Genomic DNA, 25,757 nt, shown 5'->3' with positions numbered 1-25,757 from the left:
AAACACACAGGGGAAGGGTTAAACTGCCTCTATGGTAAAACTATTACAATGCGAGGAGTGCATGTTCACTATCTCTGCATGTCCACCTGCTCGCCAGGTGTAGGAAGGTACATTACATTATAAATCCGGAGAGGACTGTCCCATTCAGTGGTCAGCGCCAGCCCCTGAGCAGGACACGTTGCTGCCTGTCTGGGTTAGCAGTGAACGGGAAGCAACAGCAGCCTGGGGCCAAGTAGGCACTCATTTACAGAAAAAAAACTAGTCATCAGCTACTGCAAAGACAACTATCCTATGTGTCTGAGAGCTCTGTCTGATGCCAATGAGAGAGACAGTGGTGTTGACTAAACATACAAATACATCAAAGGCACACAGTTTTGATGCTGAGCCATTTATCCTGTCATACCACTTTGGGTAGAATAACCAAGAGTTGGGATTAGGCGACAGCTCGGAAGTAGAAGCACACATGACAGCATGCCATGAGCATGAATTTATGCTTAAATTGTGCACAGTGTATGCAAAATTTAGTACTGTATAACACTGTGAGTTTAACAAGTGTAACACTTGGTTAGGAGCTAATCTCCTAACCAAGTGTTACACTCGCGGGTGGCGAAAGTTAGCCTGAAACATACTAATTAGCCTGTTGATTTGATGTATGTGTCTCATATAGTATTAAAAATATGATGTTTTGAATTCTCCCAATAGCAAAGAACATACTGTTGCGTGTATTGTATTAAAATACTATCATCTTGTGGCCGCTCTCACCACCTTCGCAGGCATCGATGAGTGGGGAAACGTGACATAGTCCTTTGTGAGATTAGCAAAAAAAGAGTGAAACAAGGCGGTAACACATTATCTCATTTGAACGGAACAAGCTGGACGGTTAAGCATTCATGATTCCATGTTGTAGAGACAGAACGGGAATGGATGCAGGCAAATTCAATATTCTGACACCCTCAGTTTATAAAGATTGTAGGGGAGTAGAGACACTGACTACATAGGCACACAGAAATGTACACATGGACAGAATATTGGAGTATCTCTCGAGGCCCTGCACCAGGATACAAACCTTTAGGCCACTTAACCAGCTGAAACGAAACTACAGGATGTGTGTAGGAGGATGGCAGACCTGCCACCTCAAACCAAATATTTACTGTGTGAGGCTGGGGCGAGGCTTTTTTTTTGGGGGGGGGGGGGGAGGGGAGAGGTTTGGAGCTTCGTACCAAGAAGTACCTTTCCATCCACTTTTGCCCCAACCCTGCCCCAAACCTCCTCCTCCAAAGAAAAAGTAACTGGCCTTGCCTCTCCCCAGGCCAGAGAATGGAATGTTGAAGGCTCAGCAGCCCTGAGCCCTCTTGCTAACATAGGTGTTCGCCCGCAGTGTAAACCGCCCCGGGACACCTGGGGAGCATAATCACTAACAAGCTAGGCCATCTGTTTTGATCAAAGATGGACGCTCCCACTGTGCTACTCTGTCACAGTGGCTCAGTTCTCCTCTGAAGCAAACTTAAGCTCCCTGTTTGCAGCAGTTCTTACCTCAGGACAATAGACCCTTAGTACATGTCGGTACTTATATTCTGGCAGTACCATACTGCACAGACTCTTATATGGTCAGAATAAAACATCAGTCAAATACAGACAATGAATGGCAAACATAACAGCAAAACACGGTTGAAGTGCAAACAGACATGGGCTGCAGTCACCAAGGTACGGAGAACGAACAGAGCCGGAGCCTCAGTAAAAAAAGAAGAAAAAAAATGAACCAGCAATGAAGAGTGAATAAAAATGAAACCGCAACAAACTTTATTAAAAACACTCTGCCCCTCACGCTCCTCTACCGCAGCTCCACATCTCACCTCACCTCTCCAGCGGTCTTCTGCCCCACCAAGCCTGCATGGTGATTTTTGCTTCCTCTGTCTTCATGGCTGAGGCCTCTGGAGCTTTCCCAGGAAGAGGCACGCCAGGGAACGCAGACTGTTAGGGGAGAGAATGCCTCCTCCTAGCCTGCGGCTGTTACAAGCTGCGAGTGTGGAGGAGTGGGCTCAGAGGAGGCACTTTGTATGTTACGCCATACTCTCTAACTTGTTTTTGTTGCAGAATGGGTTGAATTGACAGCAAAAACAAGTTAGAGGGTGTGGCATAACATACAAAGTTGCCGACTTTGGGACTGGGGAACGAGGCTCAATTCTCTGCGTCGGATCTCCCAGTGCCTTCAAAAAATATGCTGATTGAAAGAAATACAATCAATTAAGCAATGCTGATAAGAAGAAATACAATTAAACAAGGATGAATGGAAACAAAATCACAAATGCCTATCCAATGGGTGAACGTGTGCAGGAGTCAAAAACTCGGGCAGAAAGGAGTCTGTCAATGAACCATAAAATAAACAAAAGAGTAGGGTTGCATGTAAGAGGGGCAGTCGTCATTAAAGTGAAAGACGCAACGGTTCACCAATAAAAAGAAAGATATTTAGAAAGGCACAAGAAAGCACCAATGAGAAGCTATAGGCGTGCTGAAAGTCTATAGAGTAGGTGAGCATATCAAAGACAAGACAGCATGTGTGTTGCCTAGGCTCAACCTAAAAAAGGAATATGACCTTACTCCTGGTGCTCGTATAAAGCGCTCTGATGCTCTTTGACCGAGTTTGTGCTGTATGAAAATATACTAATAAATATCGACAATTCCCAGCCTTCTTTTGATTGTAAAGTAGGCTATGCCTTAAGATTGTGGCATGACATTCCATGGTTATGTCAAACCTGAAGTCCAACATAGTCTTAGAGTACAACATTTATACCATATATTCTAGGGTACAAGTTCCTAGGTGAGAAATGTGGGGCATCACCATGCAATGGAGATTTGAGGAACTTTCATGAAACAGCTGTCTGACGACCATTACCGAGGCTATGTGCAACTATAAGAGGCCAGATAACACTACCAGGACCTCATATGGCACGGGTTCCTCTAAGCGTCCTTAATGCTGTGCAACAAATGTGAAGGCCATCCAAAAGCAACTTCCTTAGCTGCAGCCTTACTGTATAGTTTCCCAGCAGGAGCCTATGCCTCTGCTTTCTTAGCAACATTGACTGCTACGAACAGATAAGCTATGTGTTGCAGTGTCACCTCAGCAATCTTCATTGGTTGTGTAACCTCCACCTCCTCCTGTGCAACCTGTACTTGTACCACTGTGCATCCTGCTCATCAAATCAGTACTTGATAGCTATTAGGAACAGCAGGCTAGCCATTGGGTGCATAAACCAGGAGAAGCTGTTCCTTCTGGGGATCTGAATGATGGTGATCATCACCAGGAGGATGAGGAATTACAAGACTTAGGTCCTCAATATGAGTTTGGCGGTCATGAGACTGCCAAGCTTGTGGTCGGACTGCTGTGGTTTTGGTTAAAGGACAGCCGTCCATGCCGGGAACATGGACTGTCCTCCCGGTCGTTTCAGCAGGAACGTATATTACAATATAACACTGTAATATGGTCGGGGGAACTTCACCGCTATGGCGGTGGCGTCCGCCCCGTGAGTTTCGTAATGAGGCCCTTAGTTCTGCTTGAATAAGGGGATAACACACCCTCCAGTCTGAGTCATCACTACATTATATTACTTGCTTTCATTTGTTGCTAGAAAGAGCAATCAAAACGTTTAGTCTACCAGCGGTGTTGGTGAATCGGCAATTCTTACTTTATGACTTCAAAAACAACATAGGAACTATGTGAAGCTATTTCTTGATTCTGTATTTAAGAAGGCACTGAAATTGGAGAAGACACCTGCTGTCATTTAGGCTATCCTACTACAAACATAAGAAAAGTATAGAGTGCCAAACTTTGTGTCAGTGTTCCCCACTGGTCATCCCAAATCAGCATCCATCATTAGAGCTGCAAGAGATCCAACAATCCCATCATACCTGTGTTGGCTAACCAAGATAGAAATGAAAAACACATAGGCTGTATCCTTCATCAAAACTGCAATGCCCCTGCCATTCTGGGGCAATATTAGTGCCTGGTGTGACATGAGATTTTTCCTCTGTAGATTTCATCTTTGAGCATAGAAGTAACACAGTAAAAGCCATTGTAAAAGGAGTGAATGCCACTGCTGCCATAATTGAGGCCAGCAAGCAAGTCATAAATGCAAACATCAACCATTTAACAGGAGCTGTAATGCTTAAGAGGCATAGCTGGGTGAAGTCCATCTCTTTCAGCACTGAGGTACAAGCCAAAACCCGCAAAATGCTGTTTGACTAGGGTGTTCTTTTTGACAAATTAGGCAGTGGCTCCCTGCAGATGATGAAGATGGACACACACTGCTTGGATTCTGTGTGTTCTCCAGGATAAATTGCCTTCATTTTGTGACTGCAGAAGATCCAACATATGGAGGCACCCAGGCCTGCATGACAGACAAGGAATAAAATACTCCTCTTACAAATAGTCAGGATGTGACTAGGAGCAGCAGGCCAACCCTATCAGTGGACTTAGGGCAAAAAAAGACAGTTGCTTCACAGTCATGCTTTCAAGACATCACCAAACCCGACTGAATCTGTAATGTTGCCTTTTCCATCAGCTGCAGTCAGGTTGTGGATCAATGGAATCTCACACTTTGCATTGGAATGGGAAAAATGGCAGCAAACTGCTGGATGAAACAAACAAGACTCACTCTGAAGTTCCTTCTGAAGCCACCTGAGCACTATCCCATAAAGGAACAAGACTTGCATCTTCAAGAAAAACAGTAGGAGGAAATGTTCCTCCTCAAATGAACAATCAAGAGTTCTTAAGGTCCAAAGGAACCTCATTTTTTCATTCTGAATCTTCCTGGTGAAAAAGAAGCTTGAGATGTGAGCGATCTGGCAGCTGAGCAAGCTCTTGGGGGGGAAAAGTCCTATTGGATCGTATACTTTCAAAAAGATATTATATTGATACAGGGAGGAACATTCCTCAGCTTCCCGGATTTTTAGGATGCTTACTTTCATATCCTCGTGCACCCAAACCTCAGGCAGTATTTGAAATTCTCAGTAGCTAGGAGGCACACTCCGTTCCAAGCAGTCCATTTCAGCATGAAATCTGCTCCTTGGATATTTACAAAGTGTCTGGTCTGTTTGGCATTCTTTATCTGGGGGCTGACCTTCTTGGTATTACCGTATATCTAAATGATTGACTAGTGAAAGACCGCCGGGCAGAGGAAGCATGGCCTGCCACTCAAACTGGAAAATCCTACTTATCCTGCTGGAATGATTCGATTTTTGTAGGCACTCCTGGGCACATAGCTCGACAAGGCACTGCAGTCAGTATAGCTCATTACAAAACTATGGCTATAAAACTCTGTTGGATCAATAAAATATCAGTCTGTACAAATCACTGGTGGGCTTGTTGTCCCGCATAGGACTCATTTGTAGGTGATGGTAATGAATCAGACTGATCCAATGGGAAGTAGAACTCCAGTGGCAGTAGGATCACCATAGGACAATGCCATGAGAGTTTCTTAGTGCTTAAACCATCTCTGCTGTGGTGGAAATATCAACAAAACCTAAACAAAGTTATCCCATTGTTATCTAGAAGAGCCATGATCCTTATCACAGATTTCTCAGTGAAAGATTTAGGAGCTGACCAGCAGGAGCCTTCTTCAAGGGTTCTGTGGTCAGAGACCGCAAAATCTCTGTACATAAATGTCTTTGAACAGGGTCACCAGCTGGGTCTGCAAGCTTTCTTGCTAGAAGTGGCAAACAGTGCCATCATGGTTTCCCAGACACAAGGTATTACATTGTTACAGGATTTAGCAAAAGCGAAAGGAGTAGATATGTCTGTGGAAAATCTGTCAGGGATGCAGAAGAAGTATGTGCATGCCCTCAACTGCTCACTGTCAGATTGCCATGAGGTGGATTCGTCACCAAGAGCTGCTTCAGCTAATCTTCCGTAATTGGGATCATCCCGCCATAATACCTGTTTGCACCCTTCAGAACAAATAATATCTGTCCTGAGCAAGCAGATACTGGCAACAACATCCAGAGGCAAAGCCTTCTTAATGACCTGCTCAACTGTTTTTGCCTGTTCCTTTCCTCATATTCCCCATATGCTCAGAGTACTGGGGAACAGCAAGACAGATTCATGTGTAAACACATTTTTGATCCTTTGCCGGAATCAAATGTACAACGAGGTCGACTGACCTTCAGACCCAGAAAGATGTATGGTGAACCATCGACAATTACATCAAAACCACCCCAATAATTTAGACACCATGACCAATGTGGCCACAGAAGGAAAATTCCAGTCAAGAATATAGTTCAAAGCTTTATTATAAACACAAGCTCAAAGTCATGTAAACAATGCGCAAAACCGAGTGATAGAGATACAGAATCACCAAGGGTTGTCCAAGTTGACAAAATAGTTTTATTGATGTTATTATACCTGAACTTAATCATTCAAGAAGGATAATACAGAAAGTCAGTAGAAATATCTGAGACACAGAAATCATGCCGTGCTCAGATTGCACAATCATTTGTTCAATTTAATTTCAAGATAGTCAGTAATCATTGGTGAGGCATCTTCAACCCTACAGCTAACCAAGTTTGGGACATACATGTGTGGTGAATCATACATGCAGTGAAAAATACAAAAGGGCAAAATGTTCATATTGCCAAAACGGGGCATTATCCAATTAGGATCAATTGTTTAACTTCAAGTTGCAGCATTCCAACAATCACCCAGGTCTATCATGAAAACATCTCCTCTTCCGTGCGACTCCAATGGGTTGTAACAAACTGTATACATTTCAGTCCATGTTTCTACATTGAATTAATTTCACGGACAACTGAATACAGGTCTTCTGTGGTTAGACAATAGACTTTTTACAAATGGTACTTTGCTTCTCATGGGAACGAAATCTGAAAGAAGGCTTCACGTTATGAAAAACCAAATCCGCACTTTTGCATGAATGCGAAATGCATGCTCAATAGGCCTCAGTTATGCTATCACAAGAAATTATAAAATGCAATTGAAAATGCGTGTTACTAAAACAAACAATACGCAAACATATAAGTTCAGTATTAATAATATTTCATCAGTATAAGTAAAACATTACATCAAAAATTGTAAAAGCTTTGTTATTGCATTACATTAAATATAAGAGAAGTATTTTTTCTTTTTTTTTAACTTGCACGTAAATTCAAAGTCATTAATCGTTCACATAACAGAAGAAATCTAAATTTGTTTTGACATAAGCCATTAGTTCAGAGTCTAAATTACATTTTATCATCAACTTTAACCTTCTAGCATGTGATTAAATCAGAAAGGCACCTATGTCGAACTGTGACATACAGGCAAATAGCACATTAAAATGTGTGTCAGTGCAGCTTTTTACATTAGTTTTTTCTCCGCTACATTTGAGCTTAGACTTGTCACAGTCTGCTGACTTCAGTAACATGAGACACAGAGCTAACATTTACGTTCTATTACATGTTTGCTGATATTTATCTCCTTAGTGTGGCTACCCTGTACAGCCGCACCTAAATGTGCCATAATTATTCCACCTTAGAAGAGAAGGCCTTAATTGCGCCTTAGTCAAAATCATTCTGGCTGCAATATCAAGGTTTAGAAGGTATAGTGATTCTACACTCTTGTTCTCCATTTTCCTTAGTTCATGAAAGCAATTCAGACTCTTTCCCACAGTCCAACAATCTCTGATTCTGTGGGAACCCAACACAGTACTTAGTCAGCCTATGCTGCTGCCCTTCGAAAATATCCATAAGATGGAATTCAAATATACCTCATGGAATACTGCACTCTTCTTGCCCTTGACATCCAGAAGAAGAGTGGAGGGGTGCCAAGCCTTTACAATAAAGGAACCATTTCTGTATTTCAAGAAGGTCAAAGTTGTCCTGGGCACCAACCCTAAGATGAAGGTTCCTTTGAACTTCCATGTAAATGAGGTTCTTCCACTTTGTTCTTTCTTTCTAAACCCTCAACACTAGCTGCGAGAGCACTACATTTGCATTGACATATTGACAGAAACAAGCATTAAAGAACATTTGAACAACTCTTTATCTCTTTTGGCTTCCCAAGCAGGGGGCATCCTTTGTCTAATCATGGCAATGCTCTCCGGCTCTTAGCCTTCAATACTTTCTTCCATTAGAAAGCGGATTACCCCTTTTGGAGGTAGGATGATGACGTATTTCGCCAGAAGTATGACATTGCCAAATGTACTCTATGTGAGAGTAATGTTAAAGCATTTGCACATCTGCAGATCAGGCACATATTCAGTTGTACTGCAGTTGTGCCCGAGGTTGAATATAGCAACTGATTCTTCAGTGGGCCAAGCCGTACTAGGCAGCCTATTTCATTGAAGGTGAACCTGCTTCTCTTTACTGGATATTTGGTATAATGCTTGGTATTCTCATCCAGATATGTGAAGCTATGAAAGATCAAAAGCTGGAGAAGAAATGAATTACTTAACTGTAACTCCATTTCTCCAACATTGGTATTTCAAATAATCACATGCAGCCCTTCCTTCTTCCTGGTCAGAGGCTCACTGCCTATTCTTGGTATCCTTCACACACGTGCTATGAAATCTGAGTTATGGTGAACCCTAGGGGGAGTAGAAAGCTCAGCACATCCACCCCACTGTGAAATTTGGGTTGTTTCAAATTAGGTGGATGTGCTACTAAATTTAACACTCTGATGCTATTTAAAAGTACAGAGAATTACCAGCTTGATGACAGGAGTGATTCAAATATCTGAATGTATGAAAGATGCCAGCATTGGTGAGCTGGAGTTACAAGTAAACAACTAATGGTTACTCATCCTCCAGTTGGGTACCTAGCTCCTCAATGGAATTTGAACTGTTTTGGCTTTCTTAAGATTCACGTTTGTGGTATCAATCATTTTGCCAGAAGAATAAGTTATTTTATCTTTTGGACAGCTCTGCTTTTTTTTCCACTAAAGACATGTCATCTTACCGCAGAGAGTCATCGGATGTGAGGTTGGCAGTTATAATGGTGTACGTGCCGAAACTGCAGGAATCTTAACTGGCCATATAGATGAAGGAAGAATAAAGTAATGTATTTCTAAAAGTGTCATCTGGTTCTAAAAGTGAGATAGCACTTAAACCACTGGATCACCATGTCACAGATGGTTGTGAGAAGCATAAATGTTTTGAGGACTGTACTGTACAGTCTGCACACAATGAGAGTATGGTAGAACATCTTGAAAATGCCATGAATGCCTCTATGTGCTATATTCCTTGCATTATCTATTAGCATATAATGATGATGAGAACCCTATTCTTTGTGGTTCTTGAATACTGAGATTCTGTAACTCGTATTAAAGTTAAAAGTAAAATGTGTTTGTAGACTGAACCTCATTGAAAAGTTCCTACTGCAGGAATACTCTAAGTGGAATTGGATGACCTAGGTCATAGAAGCTAGTGTCTCAATCCACTGCTGGCATTAGGAATCCCAACTTTAGTGGAGGATCCTTTCATATTTTCTCTGAACTCCAAACTGTCAAAGGACAAGTCTTAGTCTGAGTAATTGCACTTTCTGTTCCTCCTAAATCATATTTAGCTATGGAGTCTTCTATAATGGTGTACAGTCAGTCTGACTTAGGCGTTTTTCTGAGTTGGCCGATGTCTTAAATATTAAGTACTACACCTCAAACAAATACCCATCTGAAATAATGGTCAATCCTCCTGTTCATTTTTGTTTGTCATTGCCTTCTTGCAGTGGTTGAAGTCTTCCTCTCTGTTGGACAAGGAAGATAAGTTCTAAAAGAGTCAAGGTTAGACAACCTATCAGAATGCTCAAATCTTTTTTGAGCTATCAGAAGTCACAAATGCCCTTGTTCGATAGCTTGAAATCAGCAGCGACTTAATAAAATCTACAAATGGAACTTATGGCAAATGTGTTTGCATGTAGAGGCATGCTTGACTGCACACTTCTTTGTTCCATAGTGATATACAGTAATAACACTATTAAGCTGCCCTTTAAAGGTAACTTTATTTCCACTTACCACTGCTGAGTTGTTAGAAACTGGAGCACATGAATGATAATGCACATTCTGTCAGCCAGTCTCCACCTTTACAACAAAAAGAGGCTGATCAACCTTCCCGACTTTTTAAAGCTATTATGTGCTACCAGGCAGGTAAAAGCTAACAGTCATCTTCTCTACATAACGAGCACAAATGTAACACTAAGTATAGAAGTCTTTCACTTGTGAAAAACAGTGAATATTACTACCTTTCATCAATGCCACTCCCTTACTTAGTGGTCTGGATCAGAAAAACTTCATGAGCCTCCAACTAACATTTAACACTCACCAACATAGGATGTTTTCCACCAACATTGACATTTCCCAATTATTTTATTGCCACAGTCCCAAAAATTGTCAAACTCTCTCCCGCATCCTATTGTTTTATTGGCTGTTGAATCTGGTCCCTTTCTATCTTGGGGGGTATAAGGTTTTAAAGCTGAGGAAATTTACTTTCATGGTGTCTTTGATACTCTTAGTCTTTGTTCTCGCCCTTCATCAACACCCACTAATCTACTTTGTAAACAAATGCCATGGTCCAGTCAAGCATGTTGAGAATGGTAGAAACTGACTGGGCAGGCTGAAATAGAGGCTCCATACAGTCCAGTTATTCAGCTATTTATGACAAGGAACTTATTTCCGACAGCTGTGATGCACTGTTTGGTGCAGTATCTACATGTTTGGGTCAGTTATGAGACTTTAAAGTGACAGCAACTGTTTAAGAAAAACGTTTCCTACCCGACCTTCAGTTAGACAATTACTAACCACTATTAAAGGGGTGCAAGCAAGCACTTAATGTAATAAAATCTCCTTAAAGGTATTTTTCTTTTTAGGCTAATGTTATGCTGTATTTACTTACTCTATAGCCACATATTAGTTAAGAGGAAATGCCTCCTTCCTTTTTTGTATAGGGGTAATGACACATGAGGGGTAACAGTCAGATTCTGTATTTATGGGCTGGAAGATAATTGTGTTTTGGAGTAAGTAATTATGATAAGCACTTTAAAATTTGGTTTGTTCAGATATTTATATATAACACATTTTTCAATTTCAGATTTCAAAAGGGACTAAACCAAAGATGACGGAAAGCTCCTCCATTCAAACTCTCCATCGAATTGGTGACATGGAGTCTCCAGGCATTAATAGAACAATAAAGGGCCATGGAGACACTAGTTCTGCTTCGTTATCAGTAGACAGTGGCTACAGTGAATCGTTATGCACTACAAGTTTTGATCATAGTGATGTACACGAGGAGGCAATGGGAACAAAAACTTCCCCACTCCACAAACTTACTGTTTATGTAGAACCAAGTTCAAAATTGACTGCATTGTCTCCCATTATACCAGAAAAATTGGCATTCCGTTTTTTGGATACAAATGAAGCAAATGTAAACTCAACAGAGCTGTGCGAAACACCTAAAGTAACTAAACAAAATGCTTGTCTGAGAAGGAGATTGCTTATGTCCAAAACTGCTTCAAGCTTAAGTTTGGATTACTTCGATACACCTAGTGAGCTGACCTACAGGAATAGAAAAACAACACCTTCACATCACCTACCCAGTGTTGAACAAACTCTTTTAACCAGTTTTAGTGATTCACCTCTTGATATTGGTTATAAACCTATTGCTACTAGCACTTTAAAAACAGAGGAACCCAATGCTTTTTGTCAGAAAAGAAGAATTGCCTTTTCTCAGCAGAGAACTTCCACAGTTGATGACTTAAAATGTAATGAAAACGTGTTAATGAAGGTTGAATGCAATTCTGCAACCCAGCATAAAACGGACAGTGATGACTCTATACTTGGCCTTACAAGAGTTAATGAAATGAACCCTGTTGACCATCTTCTTAAAACACCAGATCACAGCAAGACATCAGAAACTGTGCGTGAGGAGTTTTTCACACCAATTAGTAATCTTGCAGCAAATTTTAATTTTCATTTATCAAATTTTACCACTCCACCAGTGGGTCAAATTGATTTGGATGATTCATCTACAAGGGATGATAGTGCATTTGTTTCACTTAGCTTGGACAAATCCCAAGACTCGTTTACAGAGCACGAGAGCTCTTTTCAAGAAATCGTTCGAAAATGCAGTGAAACTCCAAGAGGTTTGTATACCAAAACCAGGGTCAGAACTCTTGAACGATCTAAAAGGTTATCTACCCTCAGTGAACGAAGCTCCCAGTCTGAAGCAGAGGATGACATTACTAAAACCGAACTAATTAGTTTGCAGTACAAATTGAGAGCAATCAGAGACTCTGTTGAGGAAGAATCTGATCACTGTGGGACTGAAAAGGATACTGAACTCCCCCTTTTGAAGTATGATGATTTATTGGGAACCCCTGCGTTACAAATAGTCTATGAAATGCTCATGAGGAGCAAAAGAAAAAGACCAGAGGACACAACTGTACACGATCTTTTGGGATACGTCGAAGGTGCAGAAGCAGAAATGTCTAAAGCTGAAAGCATTCTCACACGACTTATTGGCAGGAAAATGGGCCTTGATAAAATAGATATTTTAAAAGAATTAAAATGCAGAAATTTAAAGCATGTTCTTGCTATGATTTTGGGTGTCTTAAATGTGGAAAGCATATGCAGGTAAGAAAGCAACATCTTTTAAGATTGTAGAATGTGAAACACTTTTTTTAAGAATCCGATTTCAGTTGCTCCTTGTACCTAGGATTCTCTCACTCCATTATAAAAACGTATTAATGTCAGTTTCCATTTAGCTCTAAGACATTCTTAAATATAAACATAGGCTTCATAAATCCACAATCCGTATAGCTACCATTTCTGGTGATTTAGAAAAACTTTAGGAAACAGTAATGCTTTAGCCATGATTGTACATTTGTGTACATATTACTGTACATGTTACTTAATTAGGTTTGGTTTGATTGCTATACATTTTTGCTGAGCAGACAGACCTTTTTAATATCTACATTGCAATACCAACAAAGTGCAGACAAATCAGGGGTTAATGTTTTTGAAATTCTCAATTAAATTGTTTTTTCTTCCATGAGATTATATTTTAGGTTTGCCTGTCTTCCATTGTTTCAACTCGTGTCTTATTTGACCAGGTTGAGCTACTTTTAATACCTGCTTGTCCCTTATGGCAAGTCTACACTGAACAGGTATTCTGTTCAGGTGAAAGGGGGAGGATCAATAAAAGATGCCTTTACATCTTGTTCTTATGTCACATTTGCTCTGTGTTCACAGACCAAGGTCAAAAGTCAGTTTTTCTTACAATTAATTTTCCTTCTGACTGCAGAGTTGGACTTTGTATGGTGAACTGTGTTACCTGCTGCTTCAAATGTAAGATAAAAGGATATAGGGTGTCAGGTTTTTCTTAACACACAACATCTAAATGACTAAGTCAACTGCGCAAACATATAAAAATATATTACAGCAGCTGTGAAAGCCCTTTTAAAAAATATTTTTGTGTGATGAAAACATATTTTAATAGGATGAAAACAAATCAGAGTACTTTTACGTGCTGATGTGCAAAGGATATGTTTTCTGAAACCCAATTTTCACAGACCGTTAATACACTATATAGTTTTATCAGTAAAGCTGCCAGTTAGTGGAGAGGTTTTTGGACATTTCTTGGAAAGTTACTGTGTGTAGATGACAATATGCAACCTCATCATTGTTTACTAATATATTTATTAAAATTGAGTGTTTAAAAAAAACTGAGACACACTACTGCCCTCATGGCAATGTTAGTAAACTAAAAGAAGTCCTAGGTTATGTGGGCTAGACCTCCTGGGTTTGTGGGCTAGATTCTTATAATGCATGCAGCAAACTTTAGTCTAATTAATCAAACAAAAGATTTTTTTAGTACTGCAGAAATGCTGAGCTCATATATTTGAAGGTGCAATCATATGTGAGAATTAAGAAAAAGGCGACTCTGTAAACTATTTGCCTAGGATCACACAATTTAAGACCCATTTACAGGTCAAGTACATTACAGTTAGGTCGAGTAGATTATTTCAGTTACTCGGCCTGCAGGTCTAGTAAAATTTTTATGATTTTTCAAGCCCTGGTATTATCAATTATTAGTACAATATTTTTTTTAGAAAGGCAGGGCACAGAGCACGATTAATTGCATAATTATGTCATTACACTTATAGGTTTAAGGATTGTAGCAGTGCAGAGTGGCAGAAAGTTGACAAGTTTACCAGAAAACTTAAATGCATTTGAATAGCTTAGTTAACTTTTCCAACAAAATACAGATAATGTAAAGGAGTATTTATAAAGTGCACCACTCATCCAACTGACAATTGGCGCTGTCACAATAGAAGAGTCATATAACAGAAGGAGACAGAGTATCTGTTTGTCAAATGCCTGTTTAAAAAGCCATGTCTTTAACACTTTCTTGAATGGGACCAGTTCAAAGATTAAACTGATCGCTACTGGAAGACCATTCCATTCCTTAGGGCGCAGTACCAAAATATGTGCTCCCCAGACCTAGTTTTCCTGAATCTTGGGATCACCAAAAGGTTGGTGGATGCTGAATGGATAGTCCTCCTTGGGATGTATCTAACTAATGGGGTCTCTTAAGAAACCTGGGACCATCCCACTCAATATCTTGATGATTAAACAGCAAGTTTTCAATATAATCAGCTATTTAATTAGTAGCCCGTGGAGGCTGTTCTGATAGGGAGTGATCTGCGTTCTCTGAGGGATTCTGAAGATCAGCCTGGCAGCGGCATTCTAAATTAACTGCAACCTTTTTTATTTCACATTTAGGAAGACCAAGATATATGGTGTTGACATAGCGCAATTTGGCGCCAATGACAGCTACCATGATGGTCTTCATAGCTTCCATAGAAAGATATATTCTGCTATATGACAAACAACAATGTTCCAAAATCCATCTGAAACACCAAACTGTTAGAATCAATCTCAATTGAAATATTTAATTGTCTCAGTATTCCCCAGGATCCCTGTTTAAAAGAAATATATAACTTAGTGGATCAGTGAGAACACAATTATCGTGATACCTGTTGGATAGCTTTTGGGGAGTGATTTTATAAGTCATTTGGTTACATGGAGTAATTATGCTAGCCTATACTAAACAATGACAAGTTATTGCCTCTAGGACGAACTCGATAAATAGTAAGGCCTTTTCTTGTGGCCCTGGGTCATTAGGTAGGTATTGTGCAATATCATTTGTGGGCTCTTTCCTTTACCACTGGTATCTCATGACCACAATGCTGGTGTACTCCTAAATTGTATAACCAAGTTAGGTTACCACCGTGTCATACTTGCTGTTCCCGAGCTCTATTTAATGGCTGGCCCAGTACTCTTTTACATTGGCAGGGCCTCCGCAGACTTGCCAGCATAACCTTGTGACCTGATAGCCCATCTACCACAGGGCCCAGGTCACAGTGACGGTCAGCTCGCCTATTTTCTTTTAAGAGGGGAAGGACCGTCACTTGTTTTGCTCTCACATGGACGGCCTCCCCAGGCATGACAGGTACAGCTAGGGAAAATGCACAAGGGGTGCTACATTAACGGAGAAAACGTCCTGCTTGTTGCAGCCATTTTGTTCCCAGAAAAAACTCTGCTTTGAGAATTTGTTTTCTTAAAAAGATAAAAACGCTCAGTGGGTGCATAAAAATGGCATCTGCTCTGCAAAGTCTGAGTGAAAGCAATGCAACAGCCTCAACAGCAGCTTCACTGAAGACAGAGAGAGCTGAGTCTGTGTGACTGGGATCGCCAAATAGTTGGGCAGTCTTCTGCTAAGTGAATGGAGGCCGCCCACCAAGTTGTAGATAACCCTTTTCTCTCTTTAGATACTTTTTCTCTCGTATTGGTGAGTGAGAAGTCACAGCTTACTCCAGGAAGCTTCCATAGCACCTGCCTCGCGTGCTAACCGGCAGACGATCATGGCTGTTTTTCCCCATTCCCCTTGCGTTGTCAAACAGTTCTTGCATAGTCTGTTTAGAACATGCCCTCTGGTGTCAGAACTGTCTCTATCATACAGTACTACTATTAACGATATTTATAAATGCTAATATCTGTATTTCTTTAGGCTCTGATCAGTTCAATTGTGGCCAAATCCAGGACAAGACCTTACCGGGTAGTGCTTTAGAAAGATATGTTTAAAGTGTTTTTTACGTTTTCTAGTGAGTTGTAAGACTGTAAGTTTTTGAAGGTTATTCCATGCTTTTGCAGACACTATCAACAAAACTTTGCTGGAACTCGTAAACGAGCTGGCTGTTCTTTAGAGGGATGATCAGTCTGTCAAGCAAGTTTAGGTTATGCAGCTACTTCGAAGCTCCACAGAGAAGCAACAAAGGATGCTTTCTTAAACAGGAAGCCAGTTTAAACGTGGAGGGGTATTGTGCTAATACACACCTTTTCCTCATACCGTAAATTAAGCATAAGTCAGCATAAAAGCCATTCTAATAGTCTAAGAATGAGATTACAGCTTTTCTTATAATTAGTTCTCTATGTTTAATTGAGAATAATCAGTAAGCAGTAGTCTAATTAAATTCCTATACTTTTGACGTTGAAGGCAGCTCTGACTGTTTGCTCCAGTTGGTCGAGCAACATGATATTTAGTAGAAGTGGTTGTTTTTTAATGTAAAATGGTAAGTTCAGTATTGTTCTGACTGTTGGCCCATATGTTGCTTTAATCTATGTTATACCTGTATGTTGGCATACAATTGCATCCCAGCTTTGAATGTATTAAATGCCTCAGGGTCAGTCATACATTAAATAGTGCAAAGGAGAATGAAGGACCCCACACTTACGCTTTTTAAACTCAAAGGATCTAACTTTATACCCTGATGCCCGATACATACGAATGAAATAATGCTAGTTGTATGCATAAGTGGCTTCTGGCACCCTAGCCAACCTATCTGGGAAACATGGATGGTCCATAGTGTTGAAGGCAGTTGAAGTCAAGAAGGACAGGAACACAGTGGGTCCTTTATTAACCCAACCCAGACACTCATTCCAGAAGTTCATTCTCTGTCAAATACTTGAATCAGAAATTATATTGCATGATGTGCAAGGCAGGAATTGTCAAGAATGGTTTGTATTTGGGGTGACACTCACTAGTCCATAACTTTACTAAGAACAGGAAGCCAGCTGATGGGTCTCAAATGCTCCCAATTAAAGTGTCCATTGTGTGATTTGTCAACAGAATGTAGTCCTCATGTGACTGTTCTTTGTATAAAACATTTTATTGACATTTTCAAGGAAACCTAACAGTGGTACATATCTCCATTAGGCAAATCAGTGGGAGCTAGAATGCCATCACAATGATAGATCACAAACTGCATCAGTAATATGGATAATGTTCATAGAGCAAGAGGATGTAAGGAAATGAGCAAGCACAAATACATTCATGGACCAAAGCCAGACTGGGCACCGAAAGCAGCCATGGCAGACTTTGTCAAACTAGCTGCCATAGGGTGCATAGTGAGCGAGCCTGCCCCTCCTCCCTAAAGAAAATATGGTGAAAAATGGCAAAAACAGTGTATTCTACACTACAGTTTTCATTGCATATTCAATTGTATTAGTTTTTAAAGCATAGTAAAGGATGACCTTATAGTGCACCAGGATACATCAATCTTTATTGGGGCTCTTCAGTGATTCCCTCACCATCATCCTCTAACAGTGCCTTTCATCTCTCCATAGCCCCTCTCTCACATGTATTTCATTTGTTTTATAGCACCTGTCTTACCAACGTAGGATGCTGGATTACTTTACACACATACAGAGACAATGAATCATACCTGTATAGATCAGTGTATAAAAAAATGTTACATAACACAAGGTTATGTAACATTACAAGCTGCAGGATTTACTGCTGGTACGCATTTCCTAAGAGTACATGGTCTTAGGAAGCATAAACTAAGGATTCAGAATGTAATACAGTGGGTAGGGTTGACTTTACTAATAACAATGTATTTGTAATTTATATAGTGCTTACTACCCCTGACGAGGCATTGAATTTCTACCCACACAAACCATTTTTATCAAAATTAGGACAATCAAAGAGTGGGAAAAAATATAATTTTCTAACCTCTCCCATGCAGTTTGCATGCAGCTCTTTGATGGCACTTCATAGCTCACTGTGCTAGTTTATGATTGGAACTCATGAACTGCACAGTAACAAAAGGATCTCTGTGACAAAAACAGTATCCCGCTGAACACTGCACATAACATACTGGTCTGTGATCTGCATAGTACACGTTTTTTTCAGCAGGCATATTAACACTCTGTGCTTCCTTAGATGATACAAAACTGCCACTAGACAAAAGATCTCACTCCAGCAGGTATATTAATCACCTGAAATATTTTGGCACTTTTATCGTTGCCTGAAAACTGTTGAATATACAAGGAACTCTGCAGTGCTTTTAAAACAGCTGCACTGCTATAAACCCACCCCCTCCCCACAGTACCAAAAGCAGACCCTGACCTTTCCAGCCTCCCTGGTAAACGCCCAGTGCCTGGTACCACCAGTCTGGACCCCAGGTTTACTTGTATTTTAGTATCCTAGCCACATTCTCATCATTTACGAGGCAGAGAAATGGTTTAGGGTTGAGGTGGATCAGACAATCTACCACAGTAAATAGCCTTTGACTATTCTCTCCTCGATACAGCTGGATCACTCTGCACCCCTAGACAATATAGAAAAAGTGACCCACCTGATGAGTGTCATAAACAATTAGGCATGTTCCTCCAGTACAATTCCATAGGCGTTTTGGTGTGTGGTGTACCCTATGCTGGTATTTAAATTGAATGAGTCTGAGTCCAGTTAACATAGTGACCTCTTGCCTCCATTACCCCGCCAGAGTCAGCACACCTTCCTATTTTGCTCTAAGAGTAGCATAGGGTCTGGCACATTAATGATCCAAGTGCTGTACACCTTTCACAGCCTTGTCATTTTCATTTTCAGTGTTCAACTACTCCACTCTTAAGTACATTAGCACCTACTCATTCTTGATAAGATATATTTTTTAAGCTCTGAACCGGTGATGAAAATATTTGCATCTTTACACATCCAGGCGGGTTAAAGTGGGAAGTTTGTGGGCTCGAGTTGGGTTAGTAGCCTTATAACTAAGTCTGTAGAGAAATACTCTGGTGTAAAAAAAAAAAAAAAAAAAAACACAAATAAAACAAAATTGTTTTTAGTTTGGTATTAGGTATTCATTAAAACCAAGTGTTTAAAATATTAATCATAGTTTGTGCTCTTGGTATTTCTGGCTGAAATTCTGTAGATTATCAGGCATTTAATACAAGCACAAATACAGACATTTTCTGGTGGATACAACTACCTGTGGATTCCTCACCTTATGAATTCGATCCCTGCGCCAGCATCCGACGGAATGTCTTCTTCCTAGCTGTCTACGTCGACGAGGACGTCATAATGGCACGGCTCCACGTGACTCCGTCTGACGTCAGCGTGCCAAGAAGAGGTCCCCGTCGGCGTACTAGCGTCAGTTTTTCCTTTTTCCGTGCATTCGACTTCAACGGTTTTCTTCCTGGCCGGTTGGTTACTGTAGCGATCTTGTGAAGTTACAATGTCGCCTCCGAAGAAGTCTGGTTTTAAGCCGTGTAGGGAATGCGGGGGTCGGATGTCTGTGACCGACCCCCATTCGGATTGTATTTGGTGTTTGAGCTCTGAGCATGATGTGGAAGGCTGTTCTTCGTGCCAGAGCATGAATCCGAAAGCTCTGAAGGAACGAGAAGCGAAGCTCTTCTTGGCCAAGGCAAAGAAGAAGGAACACAAGAAGGTTTCTTCCCATGCTTCTCCCAAAAAACATAAGTAGCGGCGTCATCATGACTCTCGGCGCCGTTCAGAGCGGAGCCGATCGAGGAGTCGTTCGAGGTCGAGGTCTCGTTCGTCACGGCGCCAGAAGACGTGGGAGATGAGTCCTACGGTCACGCCTCAGCCGGAGAGTCCGAGGTTGTCACCGGCGCCTTCAGTCTATGAGGTCACTCAAGATAGTCCTCGTTTCTTACCGGCACCGAGGGATCCTGATGTTCCCCAGACGTCTACACAGCAGTACCCAGTGTTCCCGACTCCAGGGACGGATCCGGCCGCATTTTTTAATGCGATGTATGCTGTGTTTCAAGCCATGGCCCCTGCTGGTGCACCGGCGGGTCCCACGGGGCCATTGGCATTCAATTTGGGCTCGCCGGCGTCGTACAGGGCTGCTCCATTCATGCCCTTCAGAGCCTGGTGGTCCGGCGCCGGGGGTTTCCCCTGGCAGGAGTCCTTCGCCTGGGACTGTGGATCCGTCGGCTTCTCGTCCGACTCCTTCTCCGCGCCATCCGGCGTCTTTGGTGGCCTCATCCAGACCGGCTCCATCTCCTTCTGCGCATTCGGCGTCGAGGAGGTCATTGGCCGACTTCGGGTCGGCGCCGGCGCCGGTTGAATCCGGGGGTCTTCCGGAACCAAACTCAAGGTTTGAGGTCATCGGCGTCGATGGAGTCCTTGTCGACGCCGGCTCTGGAGACCCATTTAAGATCTCGGAGGAAGGAGTTGAGGCTTTTGGAGGAAGAGGAGTACAGAAGGCTTGAGGAAGGTGAGATAGAGCCCTCTGATGATTTTCAAGGACTTGCCACTGCAAGTGGCTTGGATACTTCCCCGGAGTGGGACATTGCTTCTCCGGGGGAGTTTACTGAGGAGGCCTCCTCTTTCCATGCTGTGGTGAGGAAGGCGGCTGACTATCTAGATTTGCCTTTGTCCTCGGCAGAAGTCAAGACTAACTTGCTCACGGAGGTTCTTCATCCTTCTTCCTCCAGTGCTGACCCCTTGTTGCCTTTTAATGAGGCGTTGACTGAGCCTATTATGGACCTGTGGAGAAAGCCGGTGAGATCTCCTGCGGTGAACAGGGCAGTGGCGAGAAGGCATAGGAGTGCCCCAGGAGATCCATCATTCCTATCTCGTCACCCGACTCCGGAGAGAGTTTGGTGGTTCAGGCATCATGTTCTGCGAAATCTGCCCCTGGGACATTCCCTGGTGTTCCAACAGACAGAGAACCCAAGAGGATGGAGCAATCCTCGAAGAAAATTTTCTCTTCTTGTAGCATGGCCCTGAAAGCTACCAATTCCACTTGTGTGCTAGGCAGATACATTCATGCCCTGATGGACTCTGCGAAGGAGATGGCAAAAGATCTGCCACAGGAAGTGCGAAAATCTTTTGGGGCCCTTTTCTTGGACGTGCAAGCGGCTGCACAGCAGATTATTCAATCTGGCCTGGATACTACGGATTCTATAGCCAGGGCCATGGGAACATCGGTGGCTACGAGAAGGCATGACTGGCTAAGGTCTTAGGGTTTCTCGTCGGATGTACAGTCCACGTTAATGGACCTTCCATTTGATGGGGAAAAGCTGTTTGGGGACAAGGCAGATTCTGCCCTTGAACAGTTTAAGGACTGTCGGGCTACAGCTAAGTCCCTGGGTTTGCAGACCCCTTCTGCTACTATGTACAGGCCTTTTCGTAGGTTTCGAGGGTTTGCTAGAGGCTCTGCCTTTCGTAGGTCTCAATCGTATGCCCAACAACCTGCCAACCCGCCCTATCGTGCCTTCAGGGGGCGAGGTAGGGGCAGGGCTAGAGGTCCAGCCCAGCAGCTCTCTTCTTCTTCATCCTCCTCGGGCGGACAGCAGCAGAAGCAGCCCTAGTTTTCCCCACTTTATCAGTCACACTTCTCCTGTAGGAGGAAGATTGAGTCTTTTTCTGCAGCAATGGAGGTCAATTACAACAGACTTGTGGGTGCTAGGAATTGTGGAAAAGGGCTATGCTCTCCCCTTTCAGGAGTTTCCTCCTCCCTTCCCTCCCCGTCCCTCCTTTTGTTCAGAAGAACATCTTCTGTTGTTGCAACAGGAGGTTGTAGTCATGTTGGCAAAGGGCGCTATAGAGTTGGTACCGTTGCAGGAAAGGGGTCAGGGGTGTTATTCAAGGTATTTCCTGATTTCCAAGGTGGACGGTCGTCTAAGGCCGATCCTTGACTTGAGGATTTTGAATTTGTTCCTCAAGCAGGAAAAATTCAAAATGCTGACCCTAGCGCAGGTGCTATTGGCTTTGAACGAAGGAGACTGGATGGTGTCTGTCGATTTGCAGGACACGTACTTTCATGTTCCCATAGTCAAGTCGCACAGGAAGTATCTCCGTTTTGTGGTCGGATCGCAGCATTACCAGTTCGCGGTCCTCCCGTTTGGTCTTACTTCAGCACCCCGGGTCTTCACAAAGGTGATGGCAGTTGTTGCAGCACATCTCAGAAAGAGGGAGGTAGCGGTTTTTCCCTACCTGGACGATTGGTTGATCAAAGCCAAGTCTCCAGAGATTGTTTGGTCTCATCTGCGAATGACAACGCAGTTGTTGTTCGATCTGGGTTTTTCAGTGAACGTACCCAAATCTCACCTGGAGCCCTCTCAACGCCTCCTGTTCATAGGGGCAGTGTTGGACACAACAAGGTTTCGGGCCTACCCCCCGCCTCAGCGGGTACGGGACATTCAGGCACTGATTCCTTTGTTTCAAAGAGGAGCGGCAGTTCCAGTCCTCAAAGTCTTACGCCTGCTAGGTCTGTTTGCTTCTTGCATTCTGTTGGTCACTCATGTTCGCTGGCATATGAGGGCTCTTCAGTGGTGTCTCCGCAGACAGTGGTTCCAGCACAAAGGGGATCTCAGGGATTCAATAAAGATCTCCAGGGACGCTGTAGCGGATCTTCATTGGTGGTCAGTGGACGGCAACCTTTCCCAAGGGAAACCGTTTTCACTACCACCTCCGGTGGCCACAGTGATATCGGATGCTTCCACTCTAGGGTGGGGAGCTCATCTGGGGGACCTGGAGATCACGGGTCGTTGGTCTCCAGTGGAACAGATGTTGCATATCAATCTGTTGGAATTGCGGGCTGTACGTTTGGCGCTCAAGGCCTTCCTCCCTTCCCTTCGCGGTCAGTCAGTTCAGATCCTGACGGACAACACTACTGCGATGTGGTATATAAACAAGCAAGGAGGAGTGGGGTCGTATCTTCTTTGCCGAGAAGCCCTACGACTCTGGTCCTGGGCTCAGGACCATCAGATTTGCTTGATAGTGTTGGACTTTTGCTTATGCAGGGTCATCCCCAGTCTTTTTGCCTCCTGCCTCCTATTTTTTTCTGACCTGTTGCTGTTGGCTTTTCAACTCTGAGCACTTTACCACTGCTAACCAGTGCTAAAGTGCATATGCTCTCCGTGTAAATTGTATGTAATTGGTTTATCCATGATTGGCATATTTGATTTACTAGTAGTCCCTAGTAAGGTGCACTAGAGGTGCCAGGGCCTGTAAATCAAATGCTACTAGTGGGCCTGCAGCACTGGTTGTGCCACCCACATAAGTAGCCCTGTAATCATGTCTCAGACCTGCTACTGCAGTGTCTGTGGGTGTATTTTTACACTGTAAATTCGACTTGGCAAGTGTACCCACTTGCCAGGCCTAAACCTTCCCTTTTCTTACATGTAAGGCACCCCTAAGGTAGGCCCTAGATAGCCCCAAGGGCAGGGTGCAGTGTATGGATAAGGTAGGACATATAGTAATGTGGTTTATATGTCCTAACAGTGAAATACTGCCAACTTTGTTTTTCACTGTTGCAAGGCCTGTCTCTCTCATAGGATAATATGGGGGCTACATTTAAATATGATTAAAGTGTAGATTCCCCTAGAGAGTAGATGGACATGTGGAGTTTGGGGTCCCTGAACTCACAATTTAAAAATACATCTTTTAGTAAAGTTGATTTTAAGATTGTGCGTTTGAAAATGCCACTTTTAGAAAGTGAGCATTTTCTTGCTTAAACCATTCTCTGACTCTGCCTTGTTTGTGGATTCCCTGTCTGGGTCAGTTTGACAGTTGGGTTGTTTTTCACCTCGCACTAGACAGTGACACAAAGGGGGCTGGGGTGTAACCTGCATTTCCTGATTAGCCATCTCTGCTAGGAGGGAGGGGTGGAGTGGTCACTCTCATCTGAAAGGACTGTGCCTGCCTCTGACAATGCCGGCTCCAACCCCCTGGTGTGTGTCTGAGGCCTTGCCTGGGCAAGGCAGGATTTCACAAGTAGGTGTGAGTCCCCTTTGAAGAAAGGTGACTTCAAAGACTAAAATGGGTATAAGAAGGGCACCCAAATCTACAGACTTTAGAAACACTTCTGGAACCAAGAGGAACCTCTGCCTGGAGAAGAGCTGAATAGCTGAGGAAGAAGAGCTGCCCTGCCTGTGACTGTGCTTTGTGGAGCTATCCTGCAGTTGCTGCTTCTGCCAGAGTAAGAGGGCAAAGACTGGACTTTGTGTGCCTTCCATCTTGAGAAGAAATCTCCAAGGGCTTGATCTATAGCTTGCCTCCTGTTGTTTGAAGTCTCAGGGACAGCAAAGACTTCTCTCTGCCAGCACCTGGAGTCTCTGGAGAGACTCCTACTCTGCCCTGTGGTGCCCATCCAGTTCCTGGGACCCTGAAAGGAGAAGCTGGCAGCCTAAAGACAAGAAAATCCACGCACAGAGCGCCATGCGGGGAAAAGATTGACGCAAATCCGATCTGCGGCTGAAAAAAACGACGCGCCGCTGGCTCCGCAGCTGAGAAACGACGCTCACAGGAAACGCGACCGAAAAATCGACGCACGGAGCAGGAGAAACGACGCGCAGCATCGCTGACGGAGGCTGGGAGATCACAACCTGCGCTGCGGGATTTTCAAATCATCGTGCGGCTGGATTTTTGACTGAAGTACCGCCGTGCGGAGTTATTTTTGACGCACACCCGCCCGTGCGGGGTTATTTTTGACGCACACCAGGTACATTTTCACTCTAGCAGCGCTAGTGTTATTTTAAAAACTACTCAAAGACTCTTTTTGATTTTTAATTGATAACTTGACTTGTGTATGGTGGATTTTTGTCGTTTTGGTCCTGTTTTGTTTAGATAAATATTTCCTATTTTTCTAAACTGGTGTTGTCAGTTTGTAGTGTTTTCATTAAGTTACTGTGTGTGTTGGTACAAATACTTTACACCTAGCACTCTGAAGTTAAGCCTACTGCTCTGCCAAGCTACCAAGGGGGTAAGCAGGGGTTAGCTGAGGGTGATTCTCTTTTACCCTGACTAGAGTGAGGGTCCTTGCTTGAACAGGGGGTAACCTGACTGTCAACCAAAGACCCCATTTCTAACAGATAGCAAATCATTTGGCCAGAGTGTTGAATGTACGTGCGGACGTTCTCAGTCATCACTTCTCATTAGATCATGAGTGGCATCTCCATCCGGATGTAGTCCTCCACATCTTCGAGATGTGGGGTACTCCTCAGGTGTATTTATTTGCCACTCGGGAGAACGCGCATTGCCCGTTATTCGGCAGCCTCCAGTATCCGATGCAAGGGGTGTTGGGGGATGCGTTTCAGATGTCCTGGAACGGCCAGTTGCTTTACGCGTTTCCCCCTATACCCTTGATTCCTTGGGTTTTGAGGAAGGTTCGTCAAGACCAGGCCAAAATCATATTGGTGGCACCGGACTGGCCGAGAAGGGTATGGTATACAGAACTACTTCAACTCTCTCAGTGCCCTCCACTCCGTCTCCCGCTCAGGGCAGATCTCCTCTCTCAATCGCAGGGGCAGGTTTTACACCCCCACCTCCAGAGCCTGCACCTTCATGCCTGGAGATTGAACAGGGCAACCGGAGTTCTTTTTCTCTCCCACCGGATGTAGTGGATGTTATTCTATCGTCCAGGCGACACTCCACTAAATCTATTTATGCCGGAAGGTGGGCAAAATT

General features: G+C 43.0%; 1 protein-coding gene and 1 long non-coding RNA gene across 2 annotated transcripts in view; one reads left to right on the top strand and one right to left on the bottom strand.

The window, feature by feature from the left end:
* LOC138282714 (uncharacterized) overlaps positions 1-1,994 on the bottom strand; it is a 99,548-nt gene extending 97,554 nt beyond the window's left edge. The window contains exon 1 of the long non-coding RNA XR_011200988.1: positions 1,854-1,994. This is a non-coding gene — a long non-coding RNA (uncharacterized lncRNA). The remainder of the gene's footprint in view (positions 1-1,853) is intronic.
* FBXO43 (F-box protein 43) overlaps positions 1-25,757 on the top strand; it is a 167,818-nt gene that overhangs the window by 61,779 nt on the left and 80,282 nt on the right. Inside the window, exon 2 of the mRNA XM_069220551.1 lies at positions 11,067-12,607. Coding sequence (XP_069076652.1) covers positions 11,067-12,607 — 1,541 coding nt within the window. The remainder of the gene's footprint in view (positions 1-11,066; positions 12,608-25,757) is intronic.

Source organism: Pleurodeles waltl, chromosome 2_2 (assembly GCF_031143425.1).
Source record: "Pleurodeles waltl isolate 20211129_DDA chromosome 2_2, aPleWal1.hap1.20221129, whole genome shotgun sequence".
NCBI classification, from domain to species: domain Eukaryota; kingdom Metazoa; phylum Chordata; class Amphibia; order Caudata; family Salamandridae; genus Pleurodeles; species Pleurodeles waltl.
Note: the sequence above shows the minus strand (reverse complement) of the source record. Positions and strands in the feature narration are given on the sequence as shown.